Genomic DNA, 14656 nt, shown 5'->3' with positions numbered 1-14656 from the left:
TAACATGGCTTCTCCTACGCAGGATTCTCCTGCTGGGATTCCTTATGGGACTGTCATGTGAACAGGAGCTGGCCCTTCCCTGGCTTACCTCTAGCAGGCCGTCCTCTGGCAGATCCGTACAGTGAACAGCATTCTGGATCTTAGTTTTACCAAAGATTGCTCTGAGGGTGTCAGGGCGCAAATGCCGGGCAATTTCCTATTAATATACATTTACATAGACATTAGTCTTATGACGAGCATAAGAAAAACATTAGCTCTATGAAACACTTGAATTATTTTTATTTATGAGATACATGTTGTACATTAAAGATGCTAGTTTTTCCTGGAAACCACATGAATGTATGAAAATTTCACACCCTGAAAATTTTGCATTTACTCTTAAGAATTCCTGTGGCCCAATGTAGAGTCTATTGCAATTTGTGTTAGAGGGCAAACAATAATTACATTTCCATTTGTCAACAGATTATTAAAAATCACACAAACTAGGGGACCACAAAATGGGGAGACAAAGGACAAAGGGGGAACTTAAGCAACAGCAATACTCACAAGACAGTATGTTGGAAATGATCTGTACAACTGGGGAGGGTTGAGGGGGAAGGAAAGAGGGAGAAATATGAGGGTAGGGGTAACAAATCAGACAGGAAATGAAATCACTACCTTACTTACGTAACTGTAACCCCTCTGTACTTCACTTTGACAGTAAAATAAAAAAGCATATAAAAAGTAAAAAAAAATCACATAAAACATGAGTCATTTCATTATTGTGAAAACTTTTATAAAGACAGTAGATATCTAAATGATTTGATTTAACATAAACCAGTTTGATGTATTGAAAGATTTAGAAGATTTTTTAGATGTTATATCTACTTTGTATTAGCTCATTTAACAAGCAGCTACAAATAGCCCTGAATTTTATGAAAGCTGAGAGTTTTACCAACAAAAATAACAAAACAAGAGAAGTACAACAGGTTGACAATAACTCTGGAAAGGAAGGAAGGACATGGAGGACAGAGAGGGGAAGAGATGATGACAAGGTGGGTCTGATGGGATGGATGACTACCAACATAGCAACAAGATTAAGAGACAAGTTATTTAAATTGAGATTACCAAGCATGGTAATGAAGTCAAGTTGAGGCAGGAATGTTGAAGGAAAGAAGACAACAGATAGAAGGAAGAAGGGAGGGAGGAAAGGAAAAGGGAAAGGAAAAGGGAAAAGGAAAGGGAAAGGGAAAACAAAAGGGAAAGGGAAAAGGAAAGGAAAAGATAGGAAAAAGGAAAAGGAAAGAGGAGGGAGGAAAAGAGGATGGGAGGAAAAAAATCGATTCCACTGCCACTCATATGAAAGTGTGACATTATTTACAGTTTATAATACTGGATAGTAATAACAAAAAACTATTACTAAAGGAATAATAGTGAATTGATTTTAGTTTGGATCACAATAAAGTATAATACATGCTTAAAAGATTTTAAAAAACACTAAAATAAAAGTAAAATACTAAAAGTAAAGTGATCTTCTGTAGACTGATTTCTCCTTGTCATTTCCCTACTTGTTCCTAATAGTCACATTTCTTCTCTTTTCTCTCCATAGTGAAAACCATGCACCATATACAATCCCTTCTCCCTAAAAGAACACAACTGCTTATCAGATACTAAAGGCAACACAAAGCACCACCGTACAATTTCAATCAATACCATAAATGATCCTTAAAATGTTACTGCAGTATTTCTTAACTGATCAGCTAAAACAATTAGACTCTTTAAGTGAAATATATAGAGTCAACAACCTTCCAGACCACCAAATTCTTTGCATATTCACCGCCTTCTACAACCTTCCTTATACAACACCATCAAGTACTTACATATTTTACAGCTCATTGCAAGTACTAAAAATTCTACTCAGGTAATCCTGCAGTGGGAAGAATAATTCCTGCTTAGAGAATGACCTCTAAGACATGAGAAAATATACCAAATAGAATTTTAATTAGCACAAAGCTGAAAACAAAGAAGAGAATGTTTACTGAAGTATTCTATGACTGCATCATGCATGTTAAGGAATGTCAGTGTTTATTGAATAGGCTATATAATCTATTCAATACATCTGGACAAAGAGCACATTGCTTCCACAGTAAACCATTCTGGTTCTCAATAACACAGGAAAGATATTTGGGAATGAAAATGGTGTCCCATTTAAGAAACAAAATAAACTGGAAAGAGATATGAAATATACTAATTATAAAACTTGGAATGAAGAATTTTGTGACCAAGTAGCAAATATATTCAAATAATATTTAACTTTTGGTGGCTAATCACTAAGTCACTAGTCTAGTCCTGCAAATATTAAATAAAGGGAAAACTTCTACCCTGAATTATAGAGTAAATATTTAGTATTGACGTAAGTATAAAAAAAAACTGACCATGGTTTCAGTCCTGGCAACCCCAAAACAGCTGAAAAAAATACAATTCATTCTAAGCATTGCCCTCAATCCAGGGACAACAGGCAACAGGGTAATAACATACTACCAAAGGCCAACGAGGTAGCCACGGTAATTAAGATAGAAATACTCATGTCTCCAGCAATCACCAGTACTCCTGGACAAATCTGACAACTGTGAACAGTGTATGTGTGCTAAGTCTTCTCCTTGACTCCTCTGGCATTTCAAAAATAACAAAGCTGATCTTCCAGCAATCTTATGCTAACTAACACAACTGTAGTTTTATATCCCTGGGAGATAGGCAACATCAGACTAAGTCACAGCTTAATGGAGCACAGGGAAGGAACTCCAAGTAGAAAGGAAACCAAGGAAGAAATCCAAAGCCTACTGCTACATCCTTTTCAGAGCCCCTATATATTGGAGATGGGAGGGAAAAACTGGAAGAGTACAAAGGAAGGGGTGACACTGTCCAAAATAGAAATGTTCTCTTTGACTTACGTAACTGTAAACCTTCTGTAATTCACCTTTATAACAATAGAAATTTTTCAAAAGAACGCTTGCATAGAATTCAGAACAAGTAACTGTGAAGTTAAACTCACATACCTATTCACTAGTCTCACTGAATAAACCAGCTGGCACTGGAAGCTACAAAAATCAAGGAAGAATCATTAAGATGTGCCATTTTGTGAACTATGACAGTCTTCACCTTTCACATTTCTTCAAGTAAAAATTAGGTATAATGTAAATTCATAGCATCTAAAGAGGACTGCAACTCAATGTTATTTCAGATGGAACAGTTAAACATACAATCTTGTCTTTTCTTCTAGATTTTAATAGACCATAGGACATGGTAACCATTGCTCCTGAAGAGCCAACAATAGGCTCCAACTAAGACAAAAATGAAGACAAGAGATATTTTTTTAATGGAAACTTGAACCCTCCTATATTTCTTCTTTTAAAAAAAGCTGGAGAAATCTCTTTACTCACTTTTATAGAAAATGCTTTATATTTTAACAAACCTACAAAGAAAGATGCATTTATATGAGCAAAGTCTGAGAAAATAAACATTAGTATAGAGGAAAGTGATATTACTTTTTAGCAAATATTTTCCTATTTCTCCTCTACTTCCTAAAAATACTGTATTATAAGAGATGAATCGTTGAGGTATAATTATATTAAGAAACTTGAAAGACATTCTTAATCATTTCCTGCCAAAAAACTCTGCACAGTAAGCCCTACTCTGCCCCAATATTTTCCATCATTCTCTACTAGCCTACAGAAACTTCCTTAAAGTAATAAAATAATAGCAATTTTGCAATTCTAATTCATTGTTGAATCATGTCAACACAAAAGTGTTAAAAATTAGCTCCCTTAGTTTACTTATTCCCATCCATATACATAATAGATATACATTATAATATTTAGAAAACCACAGGAAAAGTCATTCCAAACTGCCATTTGATAGTAACTGATGAATTCTGGGCATTTATACTCTGGTCATTCTGCTAGCACCTCAAATGTATATCTCACATCAATTATTTTCAGAACCAGCCCACTCCTCACTCTACCAACTCAATTTTTCTTTGATTCTTGGTGATGTCATTGTCATTGCATACATTCACAATATAGAATACAGGGTTACTTCAAATATTTCATTTAATAGTCACAACCAATGGATCACTACCTCATTTATCCCATTTGTTAACCTGTCCCTCCATTTGGTCAGCAAGTATTTATTTACAGGGTTGGGGTTTGGATATGAAACCTTGGTTCCAGCTACAGTTGATAGGTGGTTAAGGGCCTTGATGTCATCAGTAGATTCATCTTAGCTGACTGAGTAAAAGGTGGTGGGACCTGATTGGAGGAAACAGGTCACTGAAGTGACTTTTGAAGGGTATACTTGTTCCCTTGCCCTCATCTCCCATGCTGGTGTGTGCTTTCCCTGTCTCCTGGAAATTATGAAACAGAAAAATGTCATCTCAGTGGCGTAGCTCTCCATCACAGCTACAGTTATTAACTTGTTGTTGTTGTTAATGTACTATGTGATGTCTTTTTTCTTTTGTGTTTTCCCCCTATGGTTTATCCCCTGTTGTCAATAAACGGCCAGAAAACCAGAAGTGGTGCTGTGGCTCAAGTGGTACAGCCCTAGCCTCGAGCTGAAGAGCTGAGGGACAGTGCCCAGGCCCAGAGTTCAAGCCCTATGACCAACAACAACAACAACAAAAATGGTGATTGTATTTTTAATAGCTAAAAGCTACAGCTCTGCTCTGACTTAAAAATAGTATTTGCTATAGAGCAGCTTATTAAATAAATAATAACTATAGCAATACACAGCAATAATTTTTTAACTTTTTAAATATTTCTGGGATTTTCCATTTAATGTTTTGGACCATGAAAACAAATATGTTTAAGATGCAGGCTACTGATATATAGCCCTATTTTCTTGGTACTGGGGTGTAAGCTAAAAGCCTTGGGCTTGCTCAGCTGGTGTACTGCCACTTTCCAGTCTGACCTTTTACTGGTTATTTCCGAGATGGATTCTAAGTCTTCTCTGCCAAAGCTGGCTTTCAGATGTGATCCTCCAGATCTTTGCCTCTTGAGTAGCTAAGATCATAGGTGTGAGCCAGAGGCTCATGGTTATACTTGTGAGGAACTCTTGACTCTAAAGTGTGATACTCATGCATTTTAAAATTTATTGGAAAATTGGATCTGCTCCTAAAGCTAGGAGAGCTAAAGAAAAGCAGAAGTCAGAGAAAGATTAGGTAAATCAGGTTACCAGAAATGTGTTCTGAAAGCTCTTTTAAGCCTGAATCTATCAAAGCAAGAAATCAGAGTTAACTTATAATCTCATTTAGTCTGGAATCTATGGAAAGGAGAGAAGCTACAGTCCATTTCTGTTGATTAGTTTCATAAATGGGGAGGACACTGATAGAAGATAGAGTATCATCAATTACTCCTCTACATTGACTTAAATTTCTTCACTTCTTAGCACTATTTGTATACTGCAGAAAAAGCGGAACATTTAACAATATTTTAAGATATATTTTTGTCCCTCTGCTGGACTGGTGGCCTCAGCAGCCGACATTTGGTGAAACTATGAGGTTGCCAATCAAAGTGAGGTTTGCAGACCACCTGCCTTAGAGCATTTGGGAGTGTGTCATAAATGCTACATTAGAACAAGAAAATCAACCTACAGTTCCACAAGATCTCCAAGTTTTTCTGCACAGAAACATTTAAAAACACTGTGTCAGAGCATTTTCTTCTAGTACTAAAGATCCCAGAAGGTGTAATGCAGGTTTTCTAATTAGTCTCTAGGCTAGGGGGTGAGGAACACTTAAAAGACAACAAAGGCGGAGGCTACAATGCTTGATAAGAAATGTTCTCATTAGGGCTGTGAAGGTGGCTCAGTGGTAGAGCACTTGCCTTGCATGCATGAGGCCCTGGGTTCGATTCCTCTGCACCACATAAGCAAAAAGAAAAAAGCCCGAAGTGGTGCTGTGGCTCAAGTGGTAGAGTGCTAGCCTTGAGCTGAAGAGCTGAGGGACAGCGCCCAGGCCCAGAATTCAGACCCATGACCGCCCCCTCCCCCCAAAAAAAGAAATGTTCTCATTACTTTGCCCATGTAATTGTAACCCCTCTGTACGGTATTTTCACACTTAAAAAAAAAAAAAGACAATCTAGGTGCCTAATCTAGGTCCAGGTGAGAGCCTTAGACAGTACAAGGTGGAGACATTAGAAGGAGACATTCACTCAAGTTGGTGGTATCTACAAGGAAAGACTGGGCTTGGAAAATAATAAGCAACGGAATGGACAGTACACTTAGGAGACCTCAGCATAAATTTACACTAACAGATTTGTAAATTTTAGATAACCTAGCACTCTGGTCAGGTTATAGTCTGAGAGAAATGACATGGTTGAAATTCTAGTTATGGTTACTTAAAAACAGTGAACTCATCAAGCACCTGAAGCTCTGAAAGTGCGTAGACTAGAAGCGTGAGAGCACACACTGGTTTGTTGTGAAATGTACCATCCTTCCCTCCTATGCACTTCACTTTTTACACAGATTGAAGATTTAGTTAAAATGTAGGAAAACAAACATTTAAAAGGACTTCTAAAAGAAATTCTTTGAGGAGCTATAGACTTCTATAAAATAGACAAGTTATAAGTTATATGTGAATTAACATTTTTGTGACATTTGAATTAAGTACTTTCAAAGAGATCGTACTGCACATGCTATCTATTTTTAAAGTTGTTTTGTTAACTAGAAAGTAAGTTTGTCACTGGACAAAAGTCAGCATCCAGCAGTGAAGGGTGGTGTGTGTCTGCAAGGTCCCATGGGATGTCCCCTCTCTGGGCCCACGGGTGGTAGGACTGTCACCGGGACAGAAATACGGTATCTCACTAAGGCATCCCAAGAACACGGCAGCGCAGGACTGCTCCTGCCAGCAGTAACTGCCTGGACTCAAACCTGGCACTGGTGCCAGTGGCCTCTACTTACTGACAGCCTTCCAAAGAGACAGGCTCTTTCCTATCTCAAAGTGGTCATTTCCCAGGGTCTCAGGAAGGTTTAAAACGATTCTCCTCCCACCTAGGCGATGAACTAGGGGGCTGCCATTTGAAACTGACGAGCAGCACATTGGCACCAGGGAGATACAGCCTGGCGCACGCTGCCCAGGGCCTCCTGGGATTCTGAAATGCTAGTGGCTCGGCCTCCTGCCACAGCTCATTGCTTTAGGAAGATTAAGCCCTGCCATCCGATGGTACTATGGGCATGTCTAATTAGACGCTGGCTATTAAAGACGTCCACAGCAAGAAAGCCTCTCCATGAAAAAAAAGAAATTACCAAAAAGGAAGTAAAGTGCCAGGCGCCGGTGGCTCATGCCTGTCACCCTAGCTACTCAGGAGGGTGAGATCTGAGGATCGAGGTTCAAAGTCAGCCCACCAGGAAAGTCCCCGAGACTCTGACCTCCAATAAACCACCAGAAAACTGGAAGTGGCACCGTGACTCAAGTGGTAGAGCTCCAGTCTTGAGCTGAAAAGCTGAGGGACAGCGCCCAGGCCCAGAGTTCAAGCCCCATGGCTGAAATATATATATATATATATATATATATATATATATATATATATATATATATATATATACACATATATATATATACACATATATATTTATATATGTTAAGCTAAAAGATCTTACACAAAAGAGTATCATTCCAGTACAAATGATTAATGTAGGTAAAGATATAAAAGGAACACTAGGAAGGAATTTCTTTTAAATAACTAAATAAAGGAATGAAAAGATAACATTTTTTGTGAGTGTTCAAACTAATAGTTGGGACATACAAGGACAAAACAATCCAATATGAAAAATGGGGAAATAAAAAACTAGTAAAATGTAGAAGGAAAGCAAGAGAAGGTCTGCTATGGAAAAAAACGTATACAATCCCTCCCGCCCTGTGAGAGCCAAGGGGAGACACAGATGAGAGCGAGGGGCGAGAAGGCGGGCGTCAGAAGCGATAGGGACATTACTCCTACCCATTACAGATGCTCAGGCCACATGAACAAAGTCCTAAATATTAAGAAGAACAATATGAAATCCAAAGGGTACATATGCACGTATCCTCAACAGGTTAGAATCACATGGGTAACAGTCTCTTGATGGATTGTTTCCAGTATTTTTTTCTCTTATTTTTCTCTCATAATGGATTACTAAAGTGAAATTGAATGTTTCAAACAAATCTGAGGTCCATGTCTAGGATGATACCAACAAAATATCAATTGGTTCTATTGTCACAGAAAGAAACCTTGCTGCTCTCTTTATAGAGACTCAACATTTGACAGTATGCTGTCAAATGCTTGAAGTTTTTATGTTAAATGCAGTTATAACTTGAAAAAAGGTATTTTTTAGATTCTAAATCATAAAAATTCAAGCTGGAACCAGTGTGGTAGCAAATACTTACTGTTCTAACTCTTAAGAGGTGGAAGCAAGACAGGATCTTAAGCACAAAACCACACAGGGTTATGTAATGATATACCCTGTCTACGAAACAAACCACCACCAACAACAACAGAAATCTCCACCTGGGTGCCTGTGCATTAGACCTGTAATCCTAGCTACCCAGGAGGCTGAGAACTGGAGGATCACAAGTCAATGCCAGTCCTGGCAGAAAAGCTTATAAACTCTATTCTACATTTCATCAACAAAATGACAGACTGGAGGTATGGCTCCATTAGCAGAGTATCATCTGTGGCAAGAAAGCTGAGTGAGAATATAAGGGCTTGAGTTCAAGATCCAGAAACAGACACACACACCCTGCCCCCACCCCCAAATAAACTAAGATGGTATCAGGCAGAACAGAGTTCGACTCTTGGCTTAATTCTTGTTAAGAATGAGTCCTTTGGAAAAATTATAAGATAATTTTAAAAGAACTTTTTTTCAAATAAGCCCTTTCATCCCTGAAATGGGCACCATCCCTTCTATCTTAAAAAGATGAAGTGACAGTAAATAGGTACGAAGCTTCCGGCCAGGGAGTTAGAGCAGCAGCAACAGCAGTTCAGGAGATGTACACTTCCAAATAAACGTACCAGTAAACAAACAAAAGTTCTTTCCTTCCTGCAGTCTACAAAAACAAAAAATAATTGTGCTCAAATATATATGACATAAAATGTCTAGAAGCTAGTACTTACTACAAAAAAAACTTTAAAAAATAAGTGTAGGACAATAAATGGAGGATGCCAATGTTTCAGTGATAAATGGCGGTGAGAAGTGAGCTAGATCTCTTTGGGAATCAATCGTTCAAGCATTAATACTATGACACAAAAAGCAAGCTACTAAAAACCAATGCGGTGATATATAAATGGTGCTTTGTTGTGGGGTCGCAAAGGATTAAAGAAGCTCAGCCTGCTGTGAGAATCTTATCTGGAAATGCTCTCACAACTCTAGTTCATTCTCCAAGCTATTCTTAACTCCTCCTCAGTCTATCAGAGAATGGTGCTCATTAAGCACAGCTCTTCCCTTTGATCTGGTAGCAGCAACCATCAACACCAGGTTCACCAGAGAACTCAGATGGTTCCCTGGACCACTTCTTCATTCCCCACAGGGCTTATTTTAGTTATCTACTATCTACCTTAGTATTCAAACAAAACTTCTCTGAGATAAGGGATTTGTGTGCCAACTCCAAACTATGTACTATCTTATCTATCCCAGGGCAGAGGAACGTCTGACCCATAAAAGTAACAGTGCAAGCTGAATAAATGAAAGCAACAATTAAGAATTGTTTTGTTCTTTTTTCAGAAAGAAACCACAGTCTGGAATATCATTAACAAAAGAAGTCAGAAGTCAGAGATTTAACATTTGCAATTTTGAAGATTGGAGAACAACTCTAAATCTATGTGATCTGCACAAGGGTGTGATATAGCAGAAGCTGCTAAGGACAATCCCTTAGCAAGTGAGCACAAGTACCCGGATGCACCACCTCTTGAGTGAACCTGTGAGTCTGTCTCTCTACTGGTCACATCTCTATTGAGCAGGCTACTTTCTATAAATGAGATTCAAGGACTCAGGACTCAAAGACTCTGTCACATATAAATAGCCTTCAAAATGCTCATTTCTAATCTAATCAATAGAGTTCAGCCAGTGGTCAGGGTGCAGAAATGGTTAAGAGATTTGCGTTTGCTGCAAGCTGAGTGAGTGGCCTGCATAGGTCTCTGCATGTTCTCATGCTTCTGTCTCCTGATATATAGAATAATATCTTTCCAAATTACTGTTAGGAGCAAATGAGGCACTGAGCATTTAATTGCTTTACAATCTAAAAAATTATTTAAAATATATTATTTTTCAAAACAATTAAGATTTTTTTGTAAAAATTCTAGGTTTAGGGGCTGGGAAAGTGGCTCAGTGGTAGAGTGCATGCCTTGCATGCCAGAGGACCTGGGTTCGATTCCTCAGCACCACATAAGCAAAAAGAAAAAGCCAGAAGTGGTGCTCTGGCTCAAGTGGTAGAGCGCTAGCCTTGAGCTGAAGAGCTGAGGTACAGCGCCCAGGCCTAGAGTTCAGGCCCCATGACTGGACCCGAAAAAAAAAAAAATTCTAGGTTTACAAAATACCTGGAATTTATATTCATTTTAAGTATGCAATGGTGAATGAATCATTATTTCTGAGATATAATTCGCTTTACCATCATGACTAAAAAAATTATACAGCATTTAAAAAGCAAAACAAAAATTATCTTCTTGGATGTCAAGACTCTTTAAAAGAAAAGCAAGACCAAAAATAAGTATTTCAAATTTAAATATTTATCTGGAACAATAATCAACAGAATAGAACAGAGTTGAGAATAACCTATCCATCATGTATAGGTTATGAAGGGTGCTATTACCATCCAATAGAGAAAGAAAAGTTTTCTCAACAAATGGCATCTACATAGGCACCTGCCAAAAAATGAAGGTCAACCCATACCTCACACTATACAAAAATAACTGAACTGGATCCAACACCTAAAGTAAGAAACTAACTCTCTAAACTCTCAGAACAACACACCATAAGAAGTTGATGATCTTAGATATGATAAGAGAGTCTTACATATGATATCAAAAGCAGAAGAACAAAAAACAAAAACAAAAATAAGCCTATCAAAGACTGGGCAAAGGGAAGTGCCTAGCGGGTGATGTCTGAAACCCTAGATGTTTAGGAGGCTAAGATATGAGGATCATGGTTTGAAGCCAGTCCAGGCAGAAAAGTTTATGAGACTCTTATCTCCAATTAATCAGCAAAAAGTGGAGGCATGACTCAAGTGGTAGAGCACCTATCTCAAGTGAAAGAGAACAGAAGGCCCTGAATTCAAGCCCAGTACTGCCACTGTGCACTCACGTGCGCGAACACACACACACACACACACACACACACACACACACACACACACACACACACACACACACACACACACACAGAGCAAAGGCCAGAGGCAGTGGTTCACATCTTTGCTTATCCCTCCCAAGGCCAGCCAACTTCTAGACTGTAAAGAGCTTGCCTGTGAGATTTCCATTAATATACAATCTGACCTACTCAGAGCCCACCCCAATCCTCCTCCTATGCCCTGACTAAATATTCCACCGTCCAGGTGGAATATCTCAATGAGCAGAATATCTCAATAGCTATGTACATATGACCATATAAGATGATACTAAGCAAAATGAACTCCAAGATATGGACACAAGAGGTTTTACTTTGTTCTTGTTGTTTTTAATGTACTATGTGATATCTTGTTTCTTTTGTGTGTTCTTCCCCCTATGGTTTATCCCTGTTGTCACTGTATTTGATTTTGGTATCCTGGTATTGTATGTACATTTATCTAAACTAGGGAAGGGAAGGGGAACAACAAAATGGTGAGACAAAGGACAAAGGGGAAACCAATGCAACAGTGATACTCACAAGGCAATATGTTGGACATGAACTTTATAACTTGGGGGGGAGGGAGGGAGGATGAAGGAAGAGGGAAAGAGGGAGAAAAAATGAGAGAGGGGGTAACAAGTTTGACAAGAAATGTATTTATTACCTTATTTCTATAATTGTAACCCCTCTGCATATCACCTTGACAATAAAAATAATAATAAAAAAGTAATAAAAAGACACTTATACATTGAAAGGTTTGAAAAAGATATGTTAGGTGGATTTCAATGCTGTAAGGTTTTAAAGAACTTTATTCGTATTCCATATGGATTGTAATCAGCTAACTCTACCCACTTCAGAATTTCCAAAAGCAGAACAAGAAAGCAACATCTGTTGGTTCCAGCAGGGTAGAAATAGAGCACTTTTTAAAAATAAAATTTTAGTTAAAAATCTATGAAATTAAAATGGAAGGCGCAGAGTATAAACTGATTATTACCAGACCATTACTTTAAGAACAAAACAAAAGACACATCCAAGAAACCTTCTTCCAACACCAAGGTGTTTTCAATTTACTGAAAGCTGGCAGGTACTTAAGAAATAGTCTGAATGCATTTCTGGTATCTCTATTTCCTACTTTTGAGAGTAAAACAACTTATATGTACATAAAATTTAAACCAATAGCTTAGGAAAAAGACATTTAAACAACAAAATTTAGACTATTCCAAAGTATAGTGATCATTTCTTCAAGAATTTCTTCATCCAGATTAGATAACTATCTCGTCACTCATTTCCACATCTAAATTACCCATAAATTCTGATAGCTGTCTTCACAAAACTCCCATCATCTCAATCAATTATCAGTTTGCCATACAGCTCTAGCACTCTTCTAAAATAAAAATTTGGCTACATCAATATCCACGTAAACTTTCCCATGGAGTTTTCACTGAACTTACAGTAAATACAGACTGGTTACTGTGATCTACTTTGGCCTAAATAATTTCTTCAACTGCATTACAGTCTATTCTCCTTTTTGCACTCAACATCAGAGTCAAACTGGATTTCTCTCAGTTCCTAAAATATGCTAGGTTTTCACAGTCTCACATAGATATTTTTAAACCTTCAGAATTTAGAATAAATGAGAATCATTTGGAAACCCCTCCCCCACTCTCAATTTAGCTAAAGGCTCTGAGGACAAGCCCTTACACAGTGATCACACTTCTTTAAAGCAGTCAACATAGTTACCATGTAGGCATATTTATGTAATTATCTAATGACCATATTCCTTACTAGAGTACACATTCCACATGGACTGAGCTAATAATTAGTCTCTCATGCTCACCCCTAATACTCCACACCCACAATGCATTTGATAACTTTGTTTGAAAGAAAATTAAATTCTAATTCAACAAGAAAGGAGGTATAAGGCAAAAATCCCTTAAAGTGAAACTTCCAATTTATCCTCTGAGTTTATAGTATAGAGAATCTCTGAAAGTTTTTTTTTTTTTTTGGTTTTTTTTTTGGTCCGGTCATGGGGCCTGAACTCTGGGCCTGGGCGCTGTCCCTCAGCTCTTCAGCTCAAGACTAGCAGTCTCTGAAAGTTTAATTCATGAAGACGACTTTTTGAAATCTGCACTACTAGAAGGTATGCATATATACACAAAAAGTTGTTGTTGCTGCTGCTGCTGGTGCTGTTCTGTTTGTTGCTTAACATTTCTGTTCTATGGTTTGAAATAGACAGTATTCCCCCAAATCCCAATATCAAAGCACTGGCCCCAGGGTAGAAGTAATAGAAGTGCTGTGGACCTGGGAGGAGTAAATCTTCTGGAAAGATCTTTCGATCACTGAGGTATGTCTGTAAAGGAGACTATAGGACTCACATTTCTTAGTCCTGGCTTATGATTTCAGTGTTTTGTGCTGACACCGCCCATTACTGCTACCTAGTGTCTTCACCAGAGGCTCAAATCAATAGGGCCACCTGATCTCAGACCAGAACCCTAGAACTGTAAGCCAAACAAAAGATGAATTTTGACAGCCAGAAGGAGGATGAGCTTTGCTTTGTAAAATACAATTAAGCAAGGAGTTAATGACATTGTTAGGTCTACCTAACAATGAGCTGGCCTATTCATTAATTCACCAAATATTAATTGGGTGACCAATATGTACCTGGTGGTTTTCCAAACATTAATTATACCCATGTAGATTGTGACCCAGGGTCTTTCTTTAGATGTGGGAATGACAAGGCAGTGAAAACATGAATTTCTAAATTATCTCAGGATAGTATAATATGTAGATTAATTTAAACTGAGATTCCTATTAATTAGCAGTTCTACCTTTTGCTATATCTTGCCTGTAAGTTCTTCAGAGGAAAAAAACCTTATTTGGCTGATTACTATTAATAAACTTATTATCCTAGTATAATAGCTAATATGTAGAAAACATTCAATGCCACTTTCTAAAGGTAGGGAGGCAAAAAAGTAGAAAGGAAGAGGAAGGGAGAGAGGCAGAGAAGGAGAAACAGGAAGAGAGGGAGAAAGAGAAAAAGAGAGAGAGAAATGCTAACTTGCTTGTCTCAATGTACCAAGCCACAGAATCTAGCCATGAGCTTCGTACATAATACTACTATCACACTGTTCCTAAGCTTTCTTGCTTACAGCTGATGCTCTACCACTGGAGCCATGCTTCTAGCCTTGCTTTTTTATCAAAAATTTTATTTTATTGTAAAGGTGATGTACAGAGGGTTACAGTTACATAGGTAATGAATTCGTTTCTCGTTGAACATTGTTACCCCTTCCCTCGTTTTTCTCCCACTTCTCCCACCCCCAACTTCCCTCCCCCG

General features: G+C 38.0%; 1 protein-coding gene across 5 annotated transcripts in view; it reads right to left on the bottom strand.

The window, feature by feature from the left end:
• LOC138819687 (nucleoside diphosphate kinase homolog 7) overlaps positions 1–14656 on the bottom strand; it is a 101364-nt gene that overhangs the window by 22052 nt on the left and 64656 nt on the right. For 4 of the 5 annotated variants that reach the window (XM_070011188.1, XM_070011186.1, XM_070011189.1 and 1 more), the window contains one exon: positions 89–196. The exons of the other annotated variant lie outside the window; for it this stretch is intronic. In XM_070011188.1, coding sequence (XP_069867289.1) covers positions 89–196 — 108 coding nt within the window. The remainder of the gene's footprint in view (positions 1–88; positions 197–14656) is intronic. 5 annotated transcript variants of the gene reach the window in all.

This window comes from Dipodomys merriami, unplaced genomic scaffold (genome assembly GCF_024711535.1).
Source record: "Dipodomys merriami isolate MVZ:Mamm:240054 unplaced genomic scaffold, mDipMer1.0.p SCAF_81, whole genome shotgun sequence".
In the NCBI taxonomy this organism is placed as follows: domain Eukaryota; kingdom Metazoa; phylum Chordata; class Mammalia; order Rodentia; family Heteromyidae; genus Dipodomys; species Dipodomys merriami.
This window is presented reverse-complemented; position numbering and strand designations above follow the sequence as displayed.